General features: G+C 61.7%; 3 protein-coding genes and 1 long non-coding RNA gene across 11 annotated transcripts in view; 2 read left to right on the top strand and 2 right to left on the bottom strand.

Moving 5' to 3' along the window:
* Positions 1–5,092, top strand: part of CHKA (choline kinase alpha) — a 61,939-nt gene extending 56,847 nt beyond the window's left edge. For 2 of the 3 annotated variants that reach the window (XM_047070051.1, XM_047070050.1), the window contains 2 exons: positions 284–365; positions 4,860–5,092. In XM_047070051.1, the coding sequence (XP_046926007.1) occupies positions 284–365; positions 4,860–4,919 (142 nt within the window). In that variant the 3' untranslated portion in view covers positions 4,920–5,092. The remainder of the gene's footprint in view (positions 1–283; positions 366–4,859) is intronic. The other variant, XM_047070053.1, reaches the window with a different exon arrangement.
* Positions 5,093–7,441: 2,349 nt separating this feature from the next.
* On the bottom strand, positions 7,442–18,804 carry TCIRG1 (T cell immune regulator 1, ATPase H+ transporting V0 subunit a3). 5 transcript variants are annotated; one of them, XM_047070045.1, is made up of 21 exons: positions 18,738–18,759; positions 17,568–17,632; positions 16,223–16,343; positions 15,776–15,854; positions 14,893–15,113; positions 14,710–14,795; positions 14,072–14,198; positions 13,906–13,988; positions 13,639–13,732; positions 13,347–13,559; positions 12,682–12,826; positions 10,360–10,499; positions 10,121–10,278; positions 9,952–10,042; positions 9,256–9,374; positions 8,951–9,164; positions 8,549–8,677; positions 8,306–8,410; positions 8,109–8,226; positions 7,686–7,863; positions 7,442–7,593 (listed from the first exon to the last, which is right to left on the bottom strand). In XM_047070045.1, the coding sequence occupies exons 3-21, from the start codon at positions 16,337–16,339 to the stop codon at positions 7,515–7,517; spliced, it is 2,496 nt and encodes an 831-aa protein (XP_046926001.1). In that variant the 5' UTR covers positions 16,340–16,343; positions 17,568–17,632; positions 18,738–18,759; the 3' UTR covers positions 7,442–7,514. The 5 variants fall into 5 exon arrangements, with proteins under 5 accessions (XP_046926001.1, XP_046926004.1, XP_046926005.1 ...); XM_047070048.1 differs by lacking the exon at positions 17,568–17,632 and having other exon boundaries at positions 18,738–18,804; XM_047070049.1 differs by lacking the exon at positions 9,256–9,374 and having other exon boundaries at positions 9,952–10,023.
* A 108-nt stretch (positions 18,805–18,912) lies between these two features.
* LOC124505640 (uncharacterized) lies at positions 18,913–20,202 on the top strand. Its single transcript, XR_006960697.1, has 2 exons — positions 18,913–19,312; positions 19,976–20,202. It is a non-coding gene; the product is annotated as an uncharacterized LOC124505640 (long non-coding RNA).
* A 1,238-nt stretch (positions 20,203–21,440) lies between these two features.
* Positions 21,441–25,725, bottom strand: NDUFS8 (NADH:ubiquinone oxidoreductase core subunit S8). 2 transcript variants are annotated; one of them, XM_047071639.1, is made up of 7 exons: positions 25,674–25,725; positions 24,519–24,576; positions 24,377–24,427; positions 23,535–23,624; positions 23,263–23,435; positions 21,692–21,820; positions 21,441–21,609 (listed from the first exon to the last, which is right to left on the bottom strand). In XM_047071639.1, the coding sequence occupies exons 2-7, from the start codon at positions 24,574–24,576 to the stop codon at positions 21,478–21,480; spliced, it is 633 nt and encodes a 210-aa protein (XP_046927595.1). In that variant the 5' UTR covers positions 25,674–25,725; the 3' UTR covers positions 21,441–21,477. The 2 variants fall into 2 exon arrangements, with proteins under 2 accessions (XP_046927595.1, XP_046927596.1); XM_047071640.1 differs by lacking the exon at positions 25,674–25,725 and adding an exon at positions 25,617–25,637.
* Between the last annotated feature and the right edge of the window lie 522 nt (positions 25,726–26,247).

Below are 26,247 nucleotides of genomic sequence, written 5' to 3'. Positions count from 1 at the left end.
GTGCCTGCCTCCGTGGCCCCCAGGGCCCCCGTTGAGTCCCGTGACTGTGTGACTGTCGCTGTCCCACTCGGCAAGTCCACCCGCCCCCAGCCAGAGGTGGGCGGAGCCGGCAGCCGTGCTCCCAGCTGCTCGCTCCCTGTGGCGTGTAATCCCACCGAGCTGGCCAGGGCAGACCCAGTTTGCATCCAGGGGAGGTAAAACGCCCACCTGCAGGAAATCCCGTCATCGGGCCTGTGGCTGGTGCCGCCCGTCTCACGTGCGTCTCCTGCTCTTGTAATTACAGGTTTGCCCTTGCGTCCCATTTCTTCTGGGGACTTTGGTCCATCGTACAGGCCAAGATTTCTTCCATTGAATTTGGGTACATGGTATGTTTTGGGGGTGGTTTTCTCTTCTATTCTCAGAAAGAAAATTGTTAACGATGTCTGTGAATGCTTGGTGGTAAATGACCGCTCTTTGCAGAGGGCTCCCTGTGCCCCCGCAAGTTGTGAATGAGGCGACCCGGCAGGCTCAGCCCAGGAAGCTGAGGGTTAAAGGCTGCATAATTTAACCCACTCTCACTGGCTCCGCATCTGCAAAGGCAGGTGACCAGCAGGCCAGGCCTTCCCTGCTCCAGAGAAGTGCTGTGTGGTCCTGTGGTTCGCCTGGGGGATGTAGAAATCGGACCCTGGAGGTCCAGCCCTTGACCTCAGTCCCTTCGGACGCAGGGGACAGCGAGTGAAGGAACACGATGGGGTCTGCCTCTGTGTTTTCCTCAGCTGTCACGGCTCCGTTCCCCGGCCTGCAGCACCCCACGTCGTGCGGGCGGCTGGTGCTGACTCAATGAGCCGTCCTGGTTGCTGCAGGCAAGTTTGACAAGCCAGGCTGTCATTTTCTTCAAACTTTAGGAAGCGTCCTTCACATAGACAGTTTTTGTTTTTGTTTTTGTTTTTGTTTTAATTTTTTTTTTTCAACGTTTTTATTTATTTTTGGGACAGAGAGAGACCGAGCATGAACGGGGGAGGGGCAGAGAGAGAGGGAGACACAGAATCGGAAACAGGCTCCAGGCTCCGAGCCATCAGCCCAGAGCCCGACGCGGGGCTCAAACTCACAGACCGCGAGATCGTGACCTGGCTGAAGTCGGATGCTTAACCGACTGCGCCACCCAGGCGCCCCGACATAGACAGTTTTAACCTCGAGTTAAGCCCTCTGTTGCCCCATGGTGAGTGTTGGGAGCGTGTTCCAGGGCAGGGGCATGTAAAGTCTCTAGTGAGCACCTTGCTTTGAGACAGGAGGTGGGAGTGACTAGTTCTCTGATCCCCTAGTCCTGTACGAGGCGGAAGGGTTGGTGCTGCACAGGTGGTCTCAGGCCAGAGAAGGGGAATGTGGAGTTTTGAAGCAGATTTGGTCACGGTCAAGTGATTATTGTAAGGCAAAGTAGACATCAAAAAAATACTACCAGAGATAAAGAATAATTTTGTAATAATAAAAGAATCAATTGATCTAGAAGACATTAAGAAAATCGTGAATGCGTCCATACCTTTCTTGCTTCAAAAGACGTAAAGCAAAACCTGAGAAAACTGATGGAGAGAGAGGCGGACCCACAGAGCAGACCTCCCCCTCCCTTGGTGACAGCAGAGCCAGAAACACAGCAGCAGGAGGGACGGAGGAGTGGACAGCACTCTCCCGGCGTGACGTAACTGATGCCCACCGCAGAAGGTACATTCTTGCCCATTGAATATGGAATGTTCATCAAGATGGACCATATGCTGAGCATTAGAAAATAGGTCTCAAGTGGAAAAGAATTGAAATGCAGAGAATATACTCTGACCCTGGTGGAATTTAATAGGATATCAACAACAACAAAATCTTGAAACTTCTTAGTTATTTGGAAATTAAACAGTACATCTAAATAAGCCCTGGATCAAAGAAGAAATGAAACAAAATATTTCAAAGAAAATTATAAGGGAACACAGTATATCAGAATTTGTGAGATGTAGTTCGAGTAGTGTTTAAAAACTTGTGGCTTGGAAGGTTACACATTTGTATTAGATAAGAAAGTTTTCAAACCAGTGACCTTAAGAAGCTAGAAGGAGAAAAACAAGCTTAAGCCCAAAGTCAGCAGAACTAAATAAAAATAAAAGCAGAAATTGTTGAAATAGAAAATGAATGGGAAAAAAAAAAAAGAGAGAAGGTCAGTGAAACCAAAAGTTGGTTCTTTGAAAAGTTCAATAATATTTATAAACTTTTGGCTATACTGAGCAAGTAAGAGAAGACACATGACTGATACCAGGTATAAAGAAGACATCACTACAGATCCTATGGATGCTAAAAAGGGTAAGAGAATATTATGAATAACCTCATGCCAACAGATCGACAGTGTGCACGTGCAAATGTCTTAGAAGATACAAATTACCAAAACTGACATAACAAATGACCATATATTTATTCAATAAATTGAATTCATAATCAGAAAGGAAGAAGAAAAACTGCCTTTATTTTATAGGTGACATGATCATGTACATGAGTAAATATAAAAGAATCAATAGAAAAGCTGAACTATGCAGGGAGTTTACTGAGGTCACAGGATACAAGGGCAGTGTATAAAAACCAGCTGCATTCCTATATGGTAGAAATAGTTACAGATGAAATTTCACTATATTGACAATGGCATAAAAGTATGAAATACTTAGGGATAAGGTTTTTAAAATATGTGCATGACCTGTGTACTGAGAGCTGTAGAACATTGCTAAGAGAGCCTAAATGGAGACAGAGACCACATTCATGGCTTCAGAAGACTCAGTATTAAGAGTCTGTTCTTCCCAAACCGATCTCCAGAGTCTCCACGATCCCAGTCAAAACCCCCACAGGCTTTTTGGCAGAAACCGATAAGCTGATTCTAAAATGTATGTGAAACTAAAACTAAGGAACCAAGTCGGAAGACTCATTCTGCCTGATCTCGAGATGTATCGACACAGCGTGGCATTGGTGGAAAGACGGACGTCAGTCAAATGGAGCAGAGTCCACTGCCCAGAAATAGACTCACACGTAGAGCCAACCAGTATTCAACAGAAGGGCCGCAATAATTCATTGGGGGAAAGAAAGGCTTATGTTTTCAAAACTGATGTGGGAACAACTAAATAGCCATATGGAAAAAATACTGAACCTTGAACTCCTGCCATACACAAAAGTTAACTTGAAAGAGAGAAGAGACCTAAATGTAAAAGCTCAGACCACCACGTGTCTGGAAAACACAAGAGAGAAGCTTCCTGACCGAGGCAGAGATCTCTTAGGTTACATAAAGCACTGACCATAAAAGTAAGTTGGGCTTAATCAAAATGAAAAACTTTGGCTCTTTGAATGACATCCTTAAGAAAATAAAAAGGCAAGCACAAACAGGAGAAGATGTTGCAAATTTGTATCTGACCAGGACTTGTATTTAGAATATAGGAAGAACTCACAACTTGGCAAGAAACCAAACCTCCTTTATAAACAGGCAAAAGGTTGGGACGCTGCACAGAAGAGAAACAAACGGCCAGTACGCATCTCTTTGTCTGCATGCTGTAATTAGTCATAAAAAGAGATGCAAATCAAATCTTCAGTGTGATTCCCCACCCACCTGTGATGGTGGCTAAAACTTTAAGACCCTGACAATATCGGACGTTCGCAGGAACGTGCAGCAGCCGGAACGGGCATACGTTGCCGAGGGGGCTGGTGAGAGGGTCCGGCCGGTCTGGAAGACAGTCCGGCCACACGTTTACCGTACGGCCCAGTAGTCTACTGTGGCATCACGGATCCAGGAGACGTGAAGGCATACATCCACGCCAGGACTTGGGTTCGGATGCTCACAGCAGCTTTCTGTGTGATAGCCCTGAAATGGAAATACCCTGCCGATCGGATGAACGGATAAATGTGCCGCGTGAGGTCCAGATGACGGAGAAGTACCCCGCAGTAAGCCAGAATGGACCCAGATGCTCACCACAGCACGGATGAATCCCAGAAACGTTACGCTGAGTGAAACAAGCCAGGCAAAAGGGTACAGACCGGGTGACTCCATTTATGGAAAAGCTTTCTGTTAGCAATCCGTACCGATCGAAATCGGTTCAGAGGCTGCCTGTGGCCAGGCGGCGGGGTGGGACCCGTGGAAACTCGAGGTGCCGGAATATTCTTTATCGTAACTGTGGTGGTGCTGCTGAACTCGATGTATGCGTTTGTGAAAAGTGTCCAACCGTGTGCGTGAAGGAGTTAATTTTTGTGGCATAGAAGCTACACCCAACACCGAATTGTGAACAGCGATGCTGTGATCTTCCGGCAGTTAGCGTCACACGCTTTTCAGTTTGGAGCAGGTGCTTAAGAGATCGCGTCGTCCACCCCGACGGATGGATGGGGGAGCAGGCCCAGAGACACACGGTGGCTTGACCGTTCTCGTTCTCGAATGCCCAGAACGCGAGACCAGCTTTTCTTACTTCCCTCTCTCATTCTGGGCAGTAATCATGCCGTAGGGGGTTCCAGAAAACCCATGGTGCGTCCTTTCTTGCACCTCTGTCCTCTGCTTCCTGACACCCCTGGGACCTTTTCCTTTGAGAGGGGAGCCTTTGTTTGCATCGTCGTCTGCAGCGTTCCGGTCGACAAGATGGCACGCCGTGGCAGCGCACAAATACGTAGGCGGGGGTCCCGTCTGGATTTCAGGGCCAGGGTGGCCAGGGTGACTGAGCTTGGTGCCTGGGCTCCCGGACAGCCTGCGGCAGCCGGAGCTGTTCTGTTCTGTGCCCTTGGTGGTTGGGGCCCTGCCCTGCGGGGGCGGGGGGGGGGGGTGGGGTGCGGGACGTGGGCGGCTCTGGGCGGGAGTCCTTGGTGAGCCTGCCCTTCCTTGTGTCTCCTAGGACTATGCCCAGGCAAGGTTCGATGCCTATTTCGACCAGAAGAGGAAGCTTGGGGTGTGAGTGTGGGAGGCGCCAGCGGCTTCATCCCTGGACCGTGCAGGGGCGGCCGAGCCAGAGGGGCCCTCGGTGCTCCGACTGCCGTACCTGCGGCACGAAGGCTCGGATGTCTCGCTGCCCAACACAGATGTGTATGATACGAAAGACTGTATTAAAACTGAGTAACATTTATTTCATATCTTGTTTACGATTTCACTAGGACTCTGCGATGAGATCGGGAAGCAGAAATATAGTACAATAGTGCAATATCTCAGAATCCTTTTAATCTAGGCAAGGCATCTTGTGTCCGGGGCCTGAAGTTTCAGTCAGATATGGCAGACAGCAAGAGTGAACCGTGTTCCTGCGGGTACTTTTTTTGGTTAACGTTGGTTTTTTCAAGGATGTGAATTAACGGCTGTGAGCACGGCAGCCAGGCTCTCTGGGGTAGTGAACGATGTGTGTAGACGCCGCTCGCTCCCGAGGGCGGCCCGTCAGCCGGGCCAGACTGTGACGTCGCTCTGCGGCCCGGCCGCGAGTCTCCGAAGCTGCTCCTTCACCTTCTGGTCCACGTGGCGGATGCACGAGACCGCAGACGGCTCGGGAGGGGGGTGAGCCGTTGTCTGCGTCCCGTGACCGTAGCCCCCGGGGACCGGTCAGGCCGGCGCGTCGCCCCCTAACCGGGCGCTTCCCCCGCCCTGCTCTCCTCCGTAACTGAATGTGCTTCTCTGACCCCGGCTTCGGGGCGGGCAGGCGGCTGTGGCCCACACAGAGCCCACGGCCGGCCGAGGAGCAGTGTGGGGTCCTGGGGACACACGCGCCTCCCGGCTGCCTTCCCCGTGGAAAGCGGGGTTTGGCCCGAACGTCTGCAGCTTTTCTCTTCCTCCTCTGCCTCTGCTCGGGGATCCTGTGACCGGGCTGGCTGCCCTGGCATCGTCCTGCCCGGGGGCTCCCTCTGCTGGGGGCCGTGGGGCGCCGGAGGCCCGGCTTCGGCCCTCGGCCAGGTGCCCCCGCCCTCGCTGCCCCCCCGGGTCCCTGACGGGTCATTCTGGTGGGAAAGAGCAGCCAGTATACGGAATGTGGGGGTGTGGATGCAGTAGGCCTGTGACACCCATATATATTAAATGTCCTTTGGGATGATTTTTTTTAGTCTGAACTCTTATTTGAATTGTTACTTTGTGCACACGTTTCTGCTACCAGAGATTGTACTATACAAACAATAAAAGCATACAAACTGCTCACTGTCACCCTTGGGCGTGTCCTAAGTGTCAGGCAAGGCTCCCAACCCACCCCCATCCCCGTAAAGACCCCTAGAAGGATGTAGAAACTGGAAGCAATGGTGTATCCCGGAGGAAACTGAACGGTTGCTTGGCCAAGGCAGGAGGGACATTTTCCACGATTCACCCTTCTAGACATTTAAAATTTTAACCAGGTGAATGTGTTTTGGTATCTGAGCAATAAACGGTCCCTCACGCCTGCGTAAGCTCTCACCCAGAGCGATGCTCCCCCCTCCTTCCTGTGCCCACCCAGGCTCTGCCCTGTGGCCCCGCCAGCCACACCCTCCCCACCGCGTCTGGGGACTCCGAGCAGGGCAGTCCTGGACCCAGGGGACGGGCTCCTCCCAGCAGCTGGCCAGATGAGCGCCAGGCCACCCGGCTTGCTGTGCCCAGGGCCTCGCTGGCCTCAAAGCGGCCTTTGTTCCCGGGGCCTCCTGCCGGAAGAACCACTTTGCAGCTCTTCGGCCCGAGCAAGCAAGGCCTCTGAGAAGCACCGGTGCTGCCTTCTAGCCGGTGGGGGGACCCAGGCCAGAAAGACATGTGAAATGCCATCATCCACCCCACCAGCCGGAGGATGGCCTCAGGGGAACAGGACCGGTCACCCAGGGAGGGATGGGAGAGACCACAACCTCCCCTGAAGGGGCGGTGGGGCCCGGAGGCCAGTTCAGCCTCAGCCCTTCTCTGCAGGATGGTGGCGTGTGTATGTATGTAATCACTGCCCCGTGTGGAATGTGTGCGTGCGTGTGCGTGTGTGTGTGTGTGTGTGTGTCCTCGCTTTGGACCATCGTGAGTGCCTGGGGTGGGGCTGGCACCAGGGCGTGGAAGTATTGGCCCATCTGTGCCAGACATCACCCTTCATGCCCAGAGTATCCGGAACGTTCTCTCACAGCCAGTTTGCGCATCCCGTGGATGAGGAGCTCACTCCCCACCAGCTCAGCCTGGTAAGACACTCATTCGGAACTAGAATGTGCTAGAAACATCTCTCCTGGGTCCTAGTTCTGCCCCTACTTCACCCCAAGGCTCTGGGATTACTGCAGATGTGCCGTGGGGCCTCTCCCCAACTTCTCAAGGCTCTAGATCCCACACCAGGGCCTCCCACCCCGCCGTACCCTGCACCAACCTCAGCTGCAAAGGAGGGGACGAGGGAGACCAGCATAAAGCAGGGTGCGGGGCCCACGACACCGGGAGTCCCGTGGGGGTGGGACCGGCACATGCCCAGAGCCCGGCCCTGCCTGCCCAGCCCCCGGCACCGCAGACAGGACTGACACGCAGTTCCCAGCCCTACATCTTTATTTCTTGTCTCCGGAGCTAAGGGCAGGGACCGGGGTGCGGCCACAGACAGACACTAGCCCTCCTCTGAAGCGAAGGTGAAGGGGCTCAGCTTGTAGCCAGTGCCTGAGTAGAACTTGTTCTGAAACTCCACCCTGGGGGTGAGCAGGGGAGAGCCGGTGAGGGGAAGGCCCTGGCCCTCGCGCTGCGCCCCCCCCACCCCGGGCCGGCCAGGCGGGCCGCTCACCAGTGCAGCCGCAGCGCGTGCAGGAAGGCCGAGAGCCCCTCCATCACCAGCAGGATAGCCACGGTCAACACGGCGAAGGCGGCGAAGACGGGGACCAGTGCCACGGCTGCCACGCCCAACTTGCGGCCCAGGCCCAGGCCCGAGCGCATCACCATGGCCCACAGGACCTCCGACAGCTCTGGGGGGTCGGGGAGGCAGCAGTGGAGGCCAGGGCCAAGGGGTGCCCGCCCAGCCCCCCGCGGCAGCCCGCCTTCCTGTGGAGCCGGTGGGGGATCTCCTCCAACATCCTCCCTTTACAGAGGGGACACCGAGGCCCGGAGAAGTGACCCGCCCAGGCCACCCAGCCAGCAGCTCTGAGCGTCAGAGGCAGCCAGGACTCGAGCTGCGGCCGGCCAGCCCTCCCGCCGCGACCGGGTCACTCACGGGCGTGGGCCAAGCTCAAGGCCCAGAGGCGCAGGTAAGAGGCCGTGTTGGAGATGCAGCCCAGGCAGAACTCGATGGTGTGGATGGCCTGGTGCATCAACACCTCGGACAGGACAAACTGAGGGGCGGGCAGCTGTGAGGGGCGGGCCGGGCGGCGGCCGGCACCCCACACGCACACCCGGGGCGACCACACCCACCTCGGCCTCCTCTCCGTCCTCCGGGCACCCCGCTTTCTCCTCATCAGGGCCCCAGCCGGCCACGGATGCCTCGGAGGAGTCCAGAATCCCTGACTTGTCCTCATCCTGGGGGTGGGGAGCAGGTGGCATGAGCAGGGACGGGGCCCGGGCCGCTGCCGCCGCCCGCTCGCAGCCCCTCGGAGGCCGAGAGGAGGCCGGGGTGGGGCCAAACCTCCCGGCAACCCCCCCCCCCGCGCCCCCTACCGGCTGTCGGCCAGCGGGCCCCCTCTGCGAGCGGCTGCGGTGCCGCCGGTGCAGGAACAGCGGGGTGCCGAGCAGCAGGACGGGCACCGTGACCAGGGCCAGGATCACCAGTGCTGACTGCACCGCTTCCTGCGGGGGAGGGGGTCCCAGTCACCGGCCCTCCCTGAGCCGCGCCGCGCACCCAGCCCGGGCCCAGAGAGCCTGCGGCCGGCCCCTCCCCGGGGGACGTGGCTCCGCAAGGAGTCCTCGGAGGGGGGAAGCTTCCAGCACCCGCTGCGCCGGCCCTCCTTCCACCTCCCCGGCTCCCCGGAGGAGGGAGGTCGGACTCGCGTCCCCGATTCTCAGACGAGGCCCCGAGTGGCCCCGTAGTGGGTGTGGGCCGGCACCCCCGCGCCTGCGCACCTGCCCGTGGAAGAGGGGCTGGCTGGTGGGGCTGCGGGAGAAGAGGAACATGTTGATGAAGTGGATGAGGATGCTGGGGGCCGAGGCGGCCCTGGCGGCGTAGTCTTGCAGCCACTTGTAGACGATGAGGAAGACCAGGTAGCCGAACAGCCCCAGCAGGAAGACCAGCTCCGGCAGGGTCTCTAGGAGCAGCCGGTGCCACTGGCCGAAGTGCCTGCGCCGGGAGAAGGGCGGGGTCGCCGGGTCACCCACCGGGCCGCCCCGGCCCCGCCTGCCCCGGTGTCCCCCGGAGCCCGGGCCCTCACACGTGGTTGAAGACTCCCAGGACCACCCCGAAGGTCATGTGGGTGACCCCTAGGATGACGGACATCTTCATCTTGAAGGAGTTGAGGAAGCTCAGGTGGTTGACGGCCAGGCTCCAGATCTGGGGTGGCAGGAGGGACGGGTGTCACGCGGGGGGGGGGGGGGGGGGGCTCCCCGCCCGAGTCCCTCAGCGGCCCGTCTGCCCCCGTGGGGCCTCGGCACATCTGTGGCCCACCTGCCCGCTGTGGGGCAGCAGAGGGGAATGGCCCAGACCCCAGCTCTTCCTAGCTAGGGGACACTGAGCCTGTGATCTCCTGTGCCTCTGCTTCCTCATCTGTGAAATGGGGACGGTGCTGACGGGGCTAAGTATCCCATCACATCACATCAAGGGCACGGAACGGTGCCCGGCGCAGCAGGCCAAGAGCAAGCCGAGGGCCGCCCTTACTACCATACGCTTCTCCCCTTTCTGAAGCGAGGGGGGCCCCTCGTCCTTCCGGACCCCCGCGCCTCCTGTACCCGGCACCAGGCCCGGCACTCGGGAGGGGCTCGGTGAGCATGGCTGAAGGGCGGGGGCGGGGGGTTAGGGTTAACGTCAGGGTCAAGGTTGGGTCAGGGTTAGCGGAGGAGCCCCGGCCCGGCCCTCCCACCTGCCCGCACCGCCCCCCCCCCCGCCCGCGTGGCAAGTGGCAGGGACTCACGGGGTCGATGCCGAAGGGGTAGGGTCCCAGGAAGACGCCGCTGACGTTGGGGTCCAGGGCGAGCAGCGGGTGCTGGGCCAGGAACGCGTCACTGTGGCAACAGTACGGGGTGGGCGGGGGGCTGCGGGGGGCGGGGGGGGGGGGCTGTGGTGCCGCGGCCCGGCCTCACCTCCAGTCCGACTGGGTGGCCATGGCCGCCACGCTCCAGCCGGAGGAGAAGATGGCAGTGGCGCGGCTGAAGCACTCGTTGTAAATGAAGCCGGTGTAGACGGAGAACAGGCCCATGAGCAGGAGCAGGTAGCGGCCGCTGAAGAAGGTCTGCCAGATCTGGGGATGGGGGGTGGGGGGGGCGCCGTGAGGGACCGCCCCGGGCCCCCAACCCACCCGGCCCCCCAGGCCGGCCCTCACCTCGTTCTGCGCCGACTTCACGGCCGGCCGGTTCTCCGTGAGCACCATGGCCAAGGCGAAGAGGAACATGAGCAGCCCGTGGCCCACGTCGCCGAACATCACGGCAAAGAGGAAGGGGAAGGTGATGATGGTGTAGGGTGCTGCGGGCAGAGGGGCCAGGCGGTCAGCCAGGACCCCCAGGGACAGGCCCCGGGACCCCAGGAAACGTGGACGGGTGTTGGCGAGGCAGGGGCGCCAGGCCGTGTGTCTGCGTTCCAGAGCCCTGGCTGTGTGACGGTGGGCTAGTGACTTAACCTCTCTGAACCTCCGTTCCGACATCTATAAACCGGAGGTTCAATACTGCTGCTTCGTAGAGCTGCTGCCCAGGAGTTTATCAGGGCAGTACTGGTGGGCCGCAGCACTCGATGTAAACCGGGTCCTGCTGCTGTTAAAAGAGCTACAAGCATACACGCGGAAAGAACAGAGAGCCCGGTGGCAGTCCTGACCCACACATGGCAAGTTCCAGAAGGCCCAGCTGGTCGCTTAACCTCTGACGTCTCACTCTCCCTTCAGCGAAATGGGAAAGACCCCTAACGGGCGTTACGAGGACCACAACGCACATCCCTGTGAGGAGTGGAGTCGTGTCCCTTCCAAAACGATACACTGGAGTCCTAACCCCCAGTCCCTCAGGAAGTGGCCTTAATTTGGAGGTAGGGTCTCTACAGACGTGATCAAGGGAAAAGGAGATCAGCAGAACAGGCCCTACCCCGCTAGGAACGGCGTCCCGATAAAAGGGGGGAAACTTGGGGGCGCCTGGGTGGCTCAGCCGGCTAAGCGTCCGACTCTGGATTTCGGCTCAAGTCATGATGTCGCGGTTTGTGAGCTTGAGCCCCGCGTCCGGCTCTGTGCTGACAGCGTGGAGTCTGCTTGGGATCCTCTCCGCCTTGCCTGCTCATGCTCACGCTCTCTTTCAAAATAGACTTTAAAAATTGGGGCGGGGGGGATTCGGACACAGACGCATTCCGTGGGAGAGTGCCGCTTAAACGTGAGGGTGGCCGTCTCCAAGCCAAGCACAGAAGTCGGCCTGGAACGGAGTCCCCGTCAGAAGGAAGCGGCCCTGCGGACACGGGGATCTCGGACTTCCAGCCTCTGGACTGGGAGACGAGAAGTGCCCGTGGTTTAAGCCCCCACCTGTGTGCTTTGCTGCACCAGCCCCGGCGGACTGATACCCCCCCAAAGTGACTGCTCCGAGAGCTGGGGGCATTTTGTCAACTGGCCGCCTGGTGGTCAGGCTGCCCTAGCTGGACTGGCCTCTGCTAACACGGAGGAGCTGTGAGCACGCGAGACGGGAGGGGCCCAGGTCGAGCTCCAGGATGCTGACCCCGCGGGACGGCAGGCCCCGAAGGACTGCATGCGGCCCTGATCACCGTTCGCTCGATGGTTCCATTCTCACGTCCTGCCTGGGCCACCTCGGGGAGGGTCCCGGCACCCTGCCTCTAGCCCCCTGGGTGAGGCAGGACCCTTCCTTGGCCAATTACTAAGTCCTCTCCAAAAACGGGCCCCACCGTGGTTCACCTCCTACACCCATTCTTTGGGCTCAGAGACCCACCGTGGTCCCCACCCGGTGACACGGGGGCCGCTGGGCCACTGGCTACACTGCAGCCAGCCCGCTGCAGGGAGAGCCGTGTCTGGAGGGAGAAGAACCAGGCAGGTGACAGACCAGGTGCCCCAGGAGTGCAGAGGGCCTGGGGAGGGAGGAGAGCCAGCCCCCTGTGGCCCCCCCGACTCCCCAGCCCTCAGTTTTCCCCCCTGCCCCTGCGGTCCCTGACTGGTTTCTCCCAGGAGCACCTCTCTTTGATTGAGTCCCCACCTCAGGGTGTGCTCCTGGGAGAGCCCGACGGCCCCCAATTCACGCTTCTCACCAACACGGTGCGGCCTAAAAGCGCATCAGTGGGCCGGCTAACTCTGGCCTCAAGGACTGCTGCCCTGCGATCTGACGACGGGCAGCCTTCCCAGCACCGCTCTGAGGGCCGAACTATGCGTCCCATTTTACAGATGTGAAAAGTGAGGCTCAGAGAAACGACGAAATGTGCCAAGTTAAGCGGGACCTCAAACCTGAGCTGTTTCTACGGCAAAACCTGTTCTTTGCACAGCCCCGCGCTGGACCCCTCGTAAGCCTCGCTAGGGGGTTTGCTGGGGATAAACACAAAGTTCCCACGCGGCCTCCCCTTGCCCCCCACCCCCACCCCCACCCCCACCCCGGAATGCTGGGAGCGTGCTTCTCAACTTAAGAGGGCGGGACGGGCCCAGTGGGGAGACACCGCGGGGCTCCACGGCTCTCACCGGGATTGACCTCCTGGTAGCGACCCACGCCGTAGGCGTCCACGATGCCTTGGAAGCTGGCCGTGAAGCAGTTGGTGCGGATGAGCGTGGGGGGCATGTCCCGGCAGGGGATGCGGTGAACCACGGCACTCACCCCTGCCTCGCTCTGGGGCACCGGGTGGACAGACAGAGGGATGAGACCGAGGGCGGGGACCTTCAGGGACCCTTCGACGCGCCCAGCCAGACCCGGATGGAGAGGCGGGGCTCCCTGGGCAGGCGCCTGGGAGACTCGGGACCGCTCCTCCCCTCTGTGAGAGAGGTCGACCAGCCCCACCTGCCCCAGCCGCGGGAGATCCAGGGAGAGCCTGAGATGAGCTGACCCAGGAGAGGGAGCCCCATCGCCACACGTGAGAGCCGACGGGGCGCCGGCAGACGGCCGTGACACCCATTTCACGGATGCGTAACCCGAGGCTCCCTCCGACGGCCCAAGATCCCCCGGGCCGGGGCCTGTTGAGCTGGCCTCCACGGTGCTCTGGACCGTCCCAGGGCTTCTACGACCTCGGGATGGCCGAGGCCATCAGGGCAGCCTCTCCGGAGGAAGGGGAGGGGGGGGCCTGGCCAAGGCACGGCGCCGGGAACGGGCACCTGCCTGGCAGAGGGGGCGGCGGGAGACCCGCCGCACTCACCGAGCCGTCCTGCAGCGCCTGCCGTAGGGCGGGCAGGTCGCGCGCGGCACACCAGCCCTCGGCGATGAGGCACTTGTGCGTGGCGCTCACGCTGCACTGGTTGAGGGCCAGGTACACGGCCTTCATCTTGCGGATCTGCACCTGCCAGGGCGGCAGCAGCTGCTGCACGCGGGCCAGCACCTGGCTCAGGAAGCGTTCCGTCTCCCCCAGGACCTGCGGCCGGCGCGGGGTGGGGGTTAGGCGGAGCGGGGGTGCGGCGGGCGGGGCGTCCGGCCCGGCCCCCAGCGCCCACCTCCTGCAGCTCGTGGCTCTGCTGCTGCACCTGCTGCAGGGCCCCGAGGCGGCCCTCCTCGTGCTCCGCGTACGGAAAGATGTGGCAGTGGAAGCTGGCAGGGAGGAGGGGTGACGTGAGGGGAGGCCCAGGGGGCTCCGGCTGGGCAGAGGCGGAGTCTAACCGGGAAGTTACGGGGCAGAGCGGGGGACAGGGCGGTGACAGGCAGGGGCCTGGGCACAAGCGCGGTGGGCGCCCAGCCCCCCCTCCCCCCCCCCCAGACCTCACCAGTCCGTGATCTTGCGGATCTTCTGCCCTATCTGCTCGCCCCAGTAGGAGATGAGGAAGGTCATCCACGTCGAAGGCTCGCCCTGCGGGAGGGGGGCCCACTGTACCTGCGGTCCTGGCCCCCCGCCCGGGACGCACCCCCAGCCCGGGCCTCCCCGGCCCTCACCGTCACGGGGTCCTCTAGCTGCCGTTCTGTCTCCCGAAAGCTGGCGATAAGGAAGCCACGACAGGCCCTCCAGAGCAGGCGTTCGAGGGCGGCGGCCTTGGAGGGCTCCACGGCACCTGCCACAAAGCTGCCGGGCCGGCCGGGCTGGGCGGGGGCCGCCCCAGCTTCCCCCTACCTAGCCCCGGCCAGGCCCCCTGTTCGGGACAGTCTGCCAGGCACGGGTGCCCTGCTCCCAGGGAGAAGGCCGGAGCCTCCCCACCCCGGCAGGGCCCAGAAGAGGAGAACCCGGCGCGCCTGGGTGGCCCGGTCGGTTGGGCGTCCGACTTCGGCTCAGGTCGTGATCTCACGGTCCGTGAGTCCGAGCCCCGCGTCGGGCTCTGTGCCGACAGCTCGGAGCCTGGGCCTGCTTGGGATTCCGCGTCTGCCTCGCTCTCTGCCCCTCCCCCACCCACACTCTGTTTCTCTCTCTCTCTCAAAAATAAATAAACATTTTAAAAAAAGAGAACCCGCCCCGAGCCACGGAAATTCTGGGCCAGAAGGAGGAGGCCGGGGGGCAATCTGAGGGTGGGCGAGGAGAGCGCCGGACAAGGAGTCAGTCAGGGCCTCCGGCTGAGACGCTTGAAGCGCCCCCTACTCACTTGACTCTCAGGTCCTGGTGCGGGCCCCCCGGGGGCTGGAGCAGGGGGATCCTTTCCGAGGGCCCGTCGGCGTGGGTGGCTGCCAACTGGGAGCCGAGAGGCAGCATGAGCCCCGCGACCGGACGGGGGCCTGGCACCCCCAGCCCCACGCGAGCCTCCCCGCCTCCCCGGGCTGGAGCTGACCGGCGGGCTGTGGCCCTGGCCCAGCACGGCAGCGTGCAGCCGCAGCTGGTGCAGCTGGACCCGCAGGGACTGCTGGTTGCCCCGCACGTCCCGGAGCTCCTGCGCCAGGCGGTCCGTCTCCTCCTGGATGCGCAGCAGGTCCCGGGGCGGGGGCGCGGGCAGCCTCCCCTCCGGCCGGGACAGCACCTGCCCGGCCCGCCGCACCTCCTCCTGCAGGAACACTGGGCGCGGAGGGTCGGGGTCAGGGGAGGCCGTCCGGGGGCCGACACCGGCTAGTGGCCACCGTTAGCCGAGGGCTGCCTGATGTCTAGGGGGTCCCGGATGCCGCCCCAAACTCCGCTGGCCACCAGCTAATCGATTCACTGGATCCAAGACCCCCAGAAAAACCCCAGGCCAAGCCTGTATCTCCTCCCAAGCTTGTGCGGGCTGCTTGCCCGCTCCAGTGCCCTGGCCACGGCCCCTGCCCAGGGCCTGGGCCCCACAGTGGTGGTCCAGGGCAGGGGTCCCTCTTGTCCGGGTTAGAGAAGCAGCAGCTCCTTGGGGCACCTGCTCCTGGATACTGGCCTCTGCCCACCCCAGTCCATCTGTAGCAAAGAAAGCTCTGTCTGAGCCCCTCCCCTGCTTAGAAACCACGGTGGCTCCCAGCAACCACTGGATGAATTCCTAGGCCCTCAGGCGGTATTCGAGGCCTCTTCCAAGCAAGCCCCATTGTCAAGAACGCCCCCACAGACCCCAGCTGCCCTGTCCCGGCTCTGCAGGGCCTGGCCTGGACCTCTCTTCTCTGCCTTCCACCTGGGGCACCAGGACTCTTCCTTTCAGGCCAAGCTCGACTGGCACCTCCCCCAGGAAGCCTGCCTGGGATGTGGGCCCGGGGCCAACTCACAGAAGGTTTTCTCCAACTCTTCGCAGCGTCGAACATCCCCCACGAAGCGTCTCTGGAAGGCGCTCACCGAGGCATTGAGCTGTGGTTGCCGCACAGAGGCGTCAGTTTTCTGGGGAGGGGGCCGGGGAGGTCCCCACCCAAGGGCCCAGGCTTGGCTCTCTACAGGCCATGGCTGCCTCCCCCTCCCCCCACCGAAAGGTGTGAGGACACCGTGAACCTCCAGATGCCCAGCTGGAGACGGCTCTGCGTGCCCCGGGGACGGTGTGACGGGGCCCAGGAGGCGAGATGGCCTCAGCCGTGCGTAAGGCTGGCCTTTCAGGGAGCAGAGGACCTACGGCAGAGGCTGCTGGGATTCAGGCACAGCCAGGGGCCGTGTGGGGGTGGCGGCGCACCATCTAGGATGCCTAAGGACAAGCCCCGCCCCCACGCGCGTCCGGCCCCACTCACGTCTCTGAACTCCACGAGACCCAGCTCGCCAAGCTGGCTCACGCAGGTATAGGCAGCGGAGGTGGGCAGGAAGAGTTGCACCAGCACCACCTCCTCGCTCCGGAACATGGAGCCCATGGTCCTGTGGGACGGGCAGGGGGTGAGGGCTCAGTCGGCGGGGACCACAGACGGCTCCCCGTCGAGTAGGGATTCCGTCCGCCGCGGCTCAATCCATGGAAGGTCCCGCTACCAACCCCATCTGGCAGACGGGGAGACTGAGGCCTGGGAGCCTCAAAGGGGTGCTGCGGTCACACAGGAAATAAGCGTGCAACTGGGAGCGGACCGACCTCACGGCCTGAGCCACAGCCCGACCTCACTCCAGCTCTTTCCCAGCGGCCTCTGCGCTGTCCCGGACACCCACCCCTGACCGCTGGTGGCACCGGCTCTTCTCACACTTGCCCTCTGCTCCCACTGTCCCTCCTCTGTGGCCTGCCCTCACCTGGGATCCTGATCACCCTCGGCGCCCCAGGCCAAGGGTCACCTCCAGCAGCCGGCGTCCCAAGTGCCACGGCCCTTGCTGGCCATGAGCCCTTGTCCTCCTACATCAGGGAGCGCCCATCCGTGACCCAAACACCCAGCACTGAGGTCGGGCCTGTCCCCACGGGCAGCTGGAGCCCTGCTCCCTCCCTGAGGTATCTGGGTGTGTGCTGAGGGGGTGGGGTCTCCGCCGGCTCCCCTCACTGAGGCCCGAGATGCCTGGCGGCAGACATGCCCCTGAGGCCCCGACTGCTTGGCAGCTGCTGTCTACACTGGGGCGGAACAGCCTCCCAGGTGTCGAAATCCACAAAATGAAACTGGAAACTGACACGGGCAGGAAGGGCCCGCCGGGGCCCTGCCCAAATGCCGAGGGAGGAGGCCCCGCAGATGCCCTGGCCCACAAGCCAGGACTCCATGGCCCCCGCTCTGGGGGCCCAGGGCCAGCCACTTCCCCTCTGTGGGACTCAGTCTCCTTAGCTCTCAAACTGTGGGGGAAGGGGACAGACACGAGTGAGGTCCCCAACTGAGAGGGTGACCAATTGGCACCAAAGGCCCTGCCGGCTGTCTGGGCCGGTTGGGGCCAGCCCAGCTGGTCACTTCCGCCCCCCGGGGCCTGGGTTACTTCAGTCTAATGAGGGAATGCAGCCCCGGCCCCAGCCTGGAAGAGGAGAAAAGGCTGAGAGGCAGCCCGAGGCCGCAGAAGCATTGGGCCCTGGACAGGGAGGGGTGGGCAGGAGGGGCTGGGTTCCATCCCCAGAAGGCCAGGGACCAGGGTTCAGAGCCCCGCCCAAACTGTGACTGGCTGTGTGACCTTGGGGGAGTCTCTCACCCTCTCTGGACTTTCACTTCCTCTTTGGGTAAATGGGACTTGGCCAGCCCGAGGAGAGACAGGACCTGGGTAGGGAGTAAAAATAATGAGAGTTTACCCATACTACCTCTTGAGCCTAACGGCAATCCTGGGGGGAGAGGACCCCGTAGGCCTGTTTTACAGACGGGTCAATGCACTTGGAGAGTTGAGGTCTGGGATCAGGTGGTCAGCAGGTGGCCGAGCCAGGCAGGAGCCCGGCCCTGGGGCTGCGGGTCTGGAAGTCCCAGTGCACAATATGTGCTCAGAGGAAATATGTGTTCTCTGCCCTGAGCACCCTGAAAGGCTGGAGGGTTGTAGGGAACCAGGTCTGGGGATCCAAGGGTCCAGCGGCCCCACGCTGCACCCTTCACTCACAGGGCCTCACCCTCGGCAATTCCCTCGGCGACAAGGACAAGCTGGGGTGGGCCCGGTGTGTAGGGAGCTGGTCAGACCCCTCCCCCACATTTTAGGACTCCACTGGCTCACCCCTTCCCCCCATCCTCCCTGGCCCCTACCCAGGCCAGGGGCCACCCCAGTCCCTTTGATGGAGCAAATGAAGTTTCCTCAGTTCTGTGGCCTTCAGGGTCCAGACTGCAGCCCTCTCCTCACTCTATATCCCCTCCTTCTGGTCCCTCAGGGACTGAGGCCAAGGCCAACTCCAGGAACCCCCCGATCTCTCCTCTAAGCCCCTGACCCAGAGATGAAAGCTGGACTGGAGGGGAGGGCCTGAGGCCTCTTCTATTCCAGACCAGTAGGCTCTGGAGCTGGAGTGACCCTATTTGCCTCTAGCTCTCCCTCTTTGCAGTTGGGTGGGCCTTAATTTCCTCATCTGTAGAATGGGTCCCGCCCTCCGAGGAAGATGCCACAGAGAAAGCTCTGAGCGCCACCAGCGCGCCACCAGGCCCAGCGGAGTTGGGCTCAGTAGTTAGTGGCTGTTAACTCCCCATCTTCCTCTTCCTCTTCTCTTCCCCCCCCTCCTCCTCGCCACTGTGGCCCCCACCAAGGCCTGACACCCGGCGGGCGGGCCGGCAGACTGAGTCTCATCCACTGATCCAGCTGGGTGGGGGTTCCAAGATCCCCTTCCGGGCGCAGGGCGAAGCGAGGGTGGCAGACGGGGCTGCGGGCCCTGCAGACCCCTGCCGGGGCACTCACCCCCGGGCCAGCAGCACGCGGCGCCCCTCGGCTCTGCGCTCCGCTCCCGGCACTGCGCTCCCCGCCGCGGCGCCCACGCAACTCACTTTCCCCGGCGGGCGGGGCCGCGAGGGGCGGGACCACGGAAGCCCCGCCCCGCCCCGTCCCGTCCGGGCCCCGCAGTCCCCACCCGGAGTCCCGCGAGCCGCTGGGAGAGTCGCCGGGCTCCGGCTGCGACCCCGCCCGCCCTAACTTCCTGGGGGACCATTGGAGGAGTGTGCCGAGGGGCCCAGAGACCAGAGCGCGGACACAGACCGGCGCCGACCGCGCACGCCTACGTGGCCAGGGGTGCGGGGAGGCGGCCGGGGTAGGGCATGGGACGCCCCCCCCCGCCCACCTAGAGGCCTATGGCTGAAGGGACCCCAACACGCTGAGGTTCGGGCTCCAAGAGCCGTGTGTCCCCCGCACGCTCCCTCACCTCCGGGACCGCCGCCGCCTCTCATGAGACCACAGTTGCACCGGATCCTTCCACCTTCCTGCCTCTGACCACCCGGGGTAGGGATCTAAGCTCCAGGCCCAGTGCTCTGTGCCCTTGGGTAGGTGCTCACCCTCTCTGGGCCTTTTTCCTCAATGGCAACAGGACATGGAGGGCCGGGCCATGTTATGTCCTTCCACTCAGGGCTGGGCGCACCCAATGTTAGCTGTCGCTCCCCCCCCTGCAGCTGGGGGCGCCCTGGAGACTTTGGTCCTGCCCCAGCACCCCTGAGCTGAGGTTCACACCTGCCCGGCTGCCTGCACTTTGGACGGGCCAGGACCATACCCACCGGGGACAGGAGGTGCAAGGGGCCCCTCAACTCTAGTGATCCTTGAATCCCACATGGCAAGGTCCTCTGAGGGGTGGAGTGGTGGGCAGATGGAGCCCCAGAGCGGGGGGTGGAAAGTACGGCCAAGGTCAGTGTCCTCTGAAAAGTGGGGGCCCCCATCCTGGGGCACTGTAGGTCTATTTCCAGGGTGGGGAGGACCCCTCAACACAACCAAACAGCACCAATGGGGGCCTCAGGTCAATACCTCCTGGTGCAGGGGAGACCAGGACCCCACTGTTACAAAATGGCATTAGAGGTGCTGCACACACACTCACACACACACACACACACACGCGCACGTGCAGTTTCTGACAAGTCAGAAGGGGGAAGAATCCAGTCAGGAGCTGGATAGCCTGACTCATTTTTAATTTTTTTTTTTTTTTTTTTTTTAATTAGAGAGCGAGCACGAGAGCGGGAGAGGGAGGGGCAGAGACAGACTCTCAAGCAGGCTTCACGCTCAACACGGAGCCTGACACAGGGCTCGACCCCGTGACCTCGGGATCGCACCCTGAGCTGAAATCAAGAGTTGGACGCTCAATCCACTGAGCCACCCAGGCGCCCCCTGATCCATTTTTAGAAGTGTTCTGTTTCTCTGTGTACAAATATAGGCTCCGTGACAATCATCTAATGCTGGTTCTACCTGGGAAAAGTGAAATTAGAGGTGATTTAGGAGTTTTAAGCCTGCCTCATTACTGCAGAGCTCGGCATCCCACAGTCACCGGGGCTGGCCGGGGGCTAGGCACACAGACACTTCCCGGGGGCCGGTCTTCCCTTCCAGGCCCGCACTCACTCCTCAGCCCTGCACCTTGTTCCTTAGGCTGTGGGGGCCCAAGCGGGTCCTGGGCCACCTCAGCACCAGATGGCCCAGCTAGCAGCAGTGAGGAGAAAAAGGGGTGTCCTGGGGAACGAGTTGGGGAAAGGCTGGGGTTCTTTGCTACAGGCCTTCTCAGAGCCTTGAACGTGGTCACACGCGGTGCCTATCACAGAAAGAGGGCACTTGGGGCATTTCCCGCACTGACTGGTTCACAGAACACCCTCCTCTCCCTTCTTTCCGTGAAACATCACGGGTGGTTAGTGTTTTGTAAAAAGTACTTTTGGAAATGACGGAGGAGGGGGACTCAGATCTCCGACCGAGTTAGTTTTCATCGGACGCATGCTGTGTGATTCTGAGCCGGTCACTTCACCTCTCTGAGCTGTCTGCTCACAGCTGAGAATATACTGAAGTCCCTCCGCAGGCCCTGGCACTGAGTTCGAGGGAGCCGTCTCTGACGATTCTGTCCACACGGGGCTAGCGTGTGGCCCCACGGGGAAACCACGCCGCTGCCGGGATTGCGAAGCCGGAAGTTCTGAGCAAGCAGAAGCCAAGCCGGCAGCCCGGCCTGGGGAACTTGGGGAGGAAAGGGGATGTGGCTGGAGGTGAGACAAGGCCAGCTCAGGCGCAGCGGGGTCTGTGTCACCTCCTTGTGACGGTTACCCACCACCCCCAGCAGGCCTCTCCCTGCCCCCAGGGAGGACAACGCCCCGGCCTGAGTTTCTGCGGTTGATGTACTTCTGCCTGAGGCTCTGGCAGGCTCCATATCCGTAGGGTGGAGTCGTGGGAGGCCCTCGGGCAAGGGCAGGTCCAGCCCCGACCCTGTGGGCACCCAGGATTATGGGAATAGCAGACCCCAGGCCGAGCCTAGAGGCATCGCCCAGAAGACGGGTGTGCAGCAGGGCCGCTCTGGGCTGACAGCCACAGGGAGCCCCAAAGGGGCCCATAGAGTCCCACAGGGAGGCCGGGCCACCTCTGGTGGCCCCTCTGAAGGACCTGTCTTGGGGAGGAGTCCACAGGCGTGGCCGGGATTCAGGACAGAGGCGGTGCGGGAGGGCAGAGCTTCTTTATTGGGCCGCGGGGGGCGTCAGCGGTACAGGTAGTCGGCCTGGATGTTGGCGGCGATCTCGGCCTCCCACTTGTCCCCGTTGTTGAGCAGTTTCTCCTTGTTGTAGAGCAGCTCCTCGTGTGTCTCCGTGGAGAACTCAAAGTTGGGGCCCTGCAGGCGGGGGCGGGGCGGCCACGTGAGGTGGCTCCAAGGCGCCACTGCCCCGGCCTCACCCAACCCCGTGCCCACTCACCTCGACGATGGCGTCCACGGGGCAAGCCTCCTGGCAGAAGCCGCAGTAGATGCACTTGGTCATGTCGATGTCGTAGCGCGTGGTCCGGCGGCTGCCGTCGGCCCGCGGCTCGGCCTCAATGGTGATGGCCTGGGAGAGGGGCACGGGGCACTCCTTACCCTTCGTTCCTGTCCCGTCTGCCCTGTCCTGGAGGGGTTGCTCTGGGGCCACGGAACAGGTCCTGCCACCCACTTTCAGCCTGATGTGCCTTCCCTGCCGCCCCTCCCAGGAGGCCCCCGTCACACAGCCTAGCATGTGCCCTGGCTGACATTTTTCTTGTTTGTTAACTGCCGCCATCTCCCGCCTGAGAACCTAAGTCCCACGAGGGGAGGACTGTTGCCTACTCAGTTCACTGCAGGGCCTGTAGCCCGGAGAGGGGTCCTCAGGACTAGCCCAATGGCTGTCGGTTGCACGCTGAACAGCTCTCCCATTTATGTCTGGTTATCCCCCTTTAAGGGATGAGAAAATTCAGGCCCAGAGAGGTTGAGGGGCTTCCCAAAGCCACACAGCAAGTGAGGCTCAAAGCCCAGACCCGAAGGTAGGTCTTTAACCCTCAGTTTCTGGGTACGGCTTTGTGCCAGCAGGGAAAAGGCCAACCTCCCACAGCCCGAAGGACCTTCCAAGGGTGTGCCAAAGGCCTTCACGTGCCCCCCAGCAGTGTAATGCCCACATTCAGTGGGACCCTAGACTGGTAGCCTTGCTTCTTTGTGCCTCAGTTTCCCTGTCTATAAAGACAGGGATGATCACCTCTGCATCCTAGATTGATGTAAAGATAAGTCACGAGCTGGAACAATGCCTGATCCGTGGACGCTGCTCACTGCCCGGTGACTGTTACCACCTCTGCTGTTTGGGGACCCTTCTCTGTGCGCCGGGGTGGCTGGATCAGAGACATCGAGGCCACCGCGCATGGCCTGGAGCAGCCTCGGCAGGGGGGGCGGGATCACTGTGTGGTGATGAGTGACCACGGTGCCCGCTGGGGCTCCAGCTGGGCACGCCCACGGGCCTGCCCAGGAGCCTCAGCTGATGTTTCTGTGTCTACACTAACAGCCCCCGCCTCTGGGTGGTCCATGTGGGACCCTCCAACAGAACTTGGGGCCGGGGGCTCCAAGGAGCAGCAACCAGGGGCAGGGAGGGCCTCAGCTGCGGCACGCGTGTCCTCAGGGCTGGCCCTGTGACAGGCACACGTGCACAGCTCCTGAGACTGCTGCTGTGTTCAGGGCAAAAGCGGAGACCTTCAGGGGCCGCCCCGTGGCTCCCAAGCCCAGGTTTCACGCCGCTGACCAGATCCCCAGGCGCGGGACCCACGTGGGTCGTGTCACGTGGGTCACGCGGCCCGCTCAGGGCCACAAGCCTGCCTCCGATGACTCACTAACGCTGAACCGGCCCGGCAACAGGACTCAGAGAGGGAAAGGGGCTTCCCTGGGGACACAGCCAGCAGGGGGACCAGAGTTCGGGCCCCAGGCTGCCCAGCTTCCCCCTCTCCGCAACAGGCTGCAGCCTCCTCCTCGAGGGCAGGGGCCGCAGTGGCTCACCTGGGCGGGGCAGACGGCCTCACAAAGCTTGCAGGCGATACAGCGCTCTTCTCCGGACGGGTAGCGGCGCAGTGCATGCTCCCCCCGGAAGCGTGGGCTCAGCGGGCCCTTCTCGAACGGGTAGTTAATGGTGGCCGGTTCCCGGAACAGGTAGCTCAGGGTCATGCCCAGGCCTGTGGGCAGCATGGGCGTGGTGGTGGGTGGGGGCCCCTCCTCCCCCAACAACCTGTGCCCACGCCCCGCCTGTGCGGCCCCTTCCCCCCAGGGCCCACCTCGGATGAGCTCAGTCCACAGCAGGGTCTGAGCCGCCCGGTCGGTCACCGACTTCATGTCCATCGAGGTCTCCCGCATGTTCACGAACTCTGCAGGGGAGGTGAGCGGAGGGGCCGTCGTGATAGGGCTTCTCACAGCCGCACATGCCCAAGTCCCCCACGAACCCGACTCAAGGAGAAAAGGTTCGGACCCTGCGTCGGGCTCTGTGCTGACAGCTCGGAGCCTGGAGCCTGCTTCGGATTCTGTGTCTCCCCTCTCTCTCTGCCCCCCCCCCCCACTCCGGCTCTGTTTCTCTCCCTCAAAAATAAATAAACATTCAAAAAGAAATTAAAAAAAAAAAAAAAGGGCCTGGTCTTCCTTCCAGCTGGACCTCCCCCCAAGGGCCTGTTCGCTCACCAAAACTTCCCACCTCAGCAAGCTCGGAGAGGCCTGCCTCTGGCCCTGGCCAATCCTTGCCCACCTTTCCCTGTGTCTGGGCAGCCATCTGAGCCCAGGAGTTGAAGGGGGCTGGAAGGGGCTTGGGTGGTGGGGTCCTGGTGAGGAGGATGCACACCCAAGGCTCACACCTGGCAGTCCCCTGCCCCAACACACCCCCTCCCACCTGTGCCACGCAGGGTAGCTCTGAGATGCCCCTGTGTGGCCACAGGGAAGGCTCCCCACCCCCTAACTGACAGACCCTGCCCCCATGAATCATACTCAAACTTGATCGTCATGACAGAGCAGAAACGGAGGCTCAGAGAGGGGGAGCCTCTGGCAAAGCCAGGACTAGAACCCAGGCTTCCTCCCCTGCCTCTGGCAAATTCCTGATCAGGAATGAGGCTCAAGGTGCCCCGGGACTCACTGTAGGTTGCTGCCACCGTGCTGCTGTGGAGGCTCCGGCCACTGGGGTGCCCTGGAAGGAGGGGGATGACGCTGTCAGCGGCGGCCTCACATCGGGAGGCTGGACCCCCCCCGCGCCCCAAGAAAGGCTCCCCTGGTCCTACCTGCACGTGCGGCCTGGGCCAGGGCCCGAAGCAGCGTAGCTGTAGTCAGGCAGTGCATCTGCGGGCGTGAAAACGGAGGGAGACACGGGTGGGTCCCAGACCTGTCCCCGCAAGAAGTCTGGCACTGCGGGAGCCCTGACCCCAATGTGTCACCTGGTCTCCTATTCCCCCCATTCCTGTCAGAGGCACACAAGGCCTCCCTGTTCCCAGGTGTGGCACCTCTCAGCCCTCCAAACCTGACTCCGCTCAGCGAGGCTAAGATTTAGGGAGTATCTGTGGGCCCAAGTTCCATCTAGCTCACCTTCTAAGAAGTCTTTAAAATCCATCCCTCCTCTCTTCCCCGATCGGTGCTCCTGCCTCCCACCTCTCCCCTCCCCTGTTCATCCTCCCCAAAGCTGACCCAAACAAGCTGGCCAGCAGCCACCAGCACCGACAGCCCACTGTGTCAGGCACTGGGCTAGGGGGTCACACACACTGTCATATGGTCCTTACAAGGATCCCTCGTGAGAGACACAGAGAAGCTGAGGCTCAGCCATGTTAAGTGACTTATCCAAAGTCACACAGTGGGGGTTGAGGGGTGGAGAGAGTGGGACCAGTATGGAACTCCTGCACACCCACAGTCCACCCCCGTTGGAAACCCTTTTAAAGGCTTAAATAACCCTCGCGACCAAATTCTTTTCCCCAGCATCAAGGTCCTTCTGGACCGGTCTCCTAGCCTGCCAAGTGACCTTGGGCGGGGGAGGTCATCTGACATGTTTTCTCATCTGTGGAATGGGGGCCACGAGAACGAAGGGAGGTGTACATGCCCAGAGCTTGGCATCTGGCCGAAGCTCGAAAGTGCCCTTCCCGTGATCTGTGACTTGTCTCGGGCCCATCTCTTAGGACCGCTGACTCCAGCGCCAGGCACCTAGCCCAACATCTGCCCGACCTTCGCCGTGACCTCTGACCCCACAGACGCGGGCGGGGCATGCGCCTTGACGGTGCCGGGTCACGGGTCCGCTCGCGGCGCGCTGAAGGACACCCGGGCCGCGCGTCGTAAGCAGACCGAGATGAAGCCTGGCGCAGAGTCGACGGGGCCGACGAGAGCACCGCACTCACCCCCCGACGCCGCGCCGCCGAGGTCCGGCTTCTAACAGCTGACCCCTGAGCACCCACCTTGAAGCGCTGCCTCTCCTTCCCTTGCTGAGCGGCCTGTCCGCCGAGAGGCGGAGCCTACACTCTGAGACGCTGCCATTGGGCCGGCTGGTTTCACCTTTTCCGCGCTCATCTTTTACGGCGTACTCTGATTGGCCAATGGTGCTCCTGAAAGAGGCGGGATCCAGCAGCATCTTTCCTCTGATTGGCTAGGGGAGAGCAGGCACTTGAAGTTGCGTAGGGCGCCTCCATGTTGGGTTGGAGAGGCCAATAAGCGAGGAGCCCCCACCACCGCAGGCGGGACATCCGGGGCGTGGCTTAGGAAGTGGCTCCGGGTCGGACCGGACGTCCCGTGCTGGAGGCCGGCAGCTCACCGCAGCGGGTTGTGTGTGATAACGGTGCTGAGAATTGCGGCCGGCAGTGATTCCGCGGGAGCCGTGTCTGCTCGGCGCTAAACCTTTACCCAGGAGCTCTGTATGGAGGATTATTCTCGCCTTACAGCTGGGGAAATGAGGCACGGGCTGCAAAGTGCGGCCGCCTGAATCCCACCTTGATCTGTGTGACTCGGGATCCTTGTCCCTCAACAGCCACCAAA

This window comes from Lynx rufus, unplaced genomic scaffold (assembly GCF_022079265.1).
Source record: "Lynx rufus isolate CCGP_SWC_20201006 ecotype Redwood Valley unplaced genomic scaffold, mLynRuf1.p SCAF_9, whole genome shotgun sequence".
In the NCBI taxonomy this organism is placed as follows: Eukaryota; Metazoa; Chordata; class Mammalia; order Carnivora; family Felidae; genus Lynx; species Lynx rufus.
This window is presented reverse-complemented; position numbering and strand designations above follow the sequence as displayed.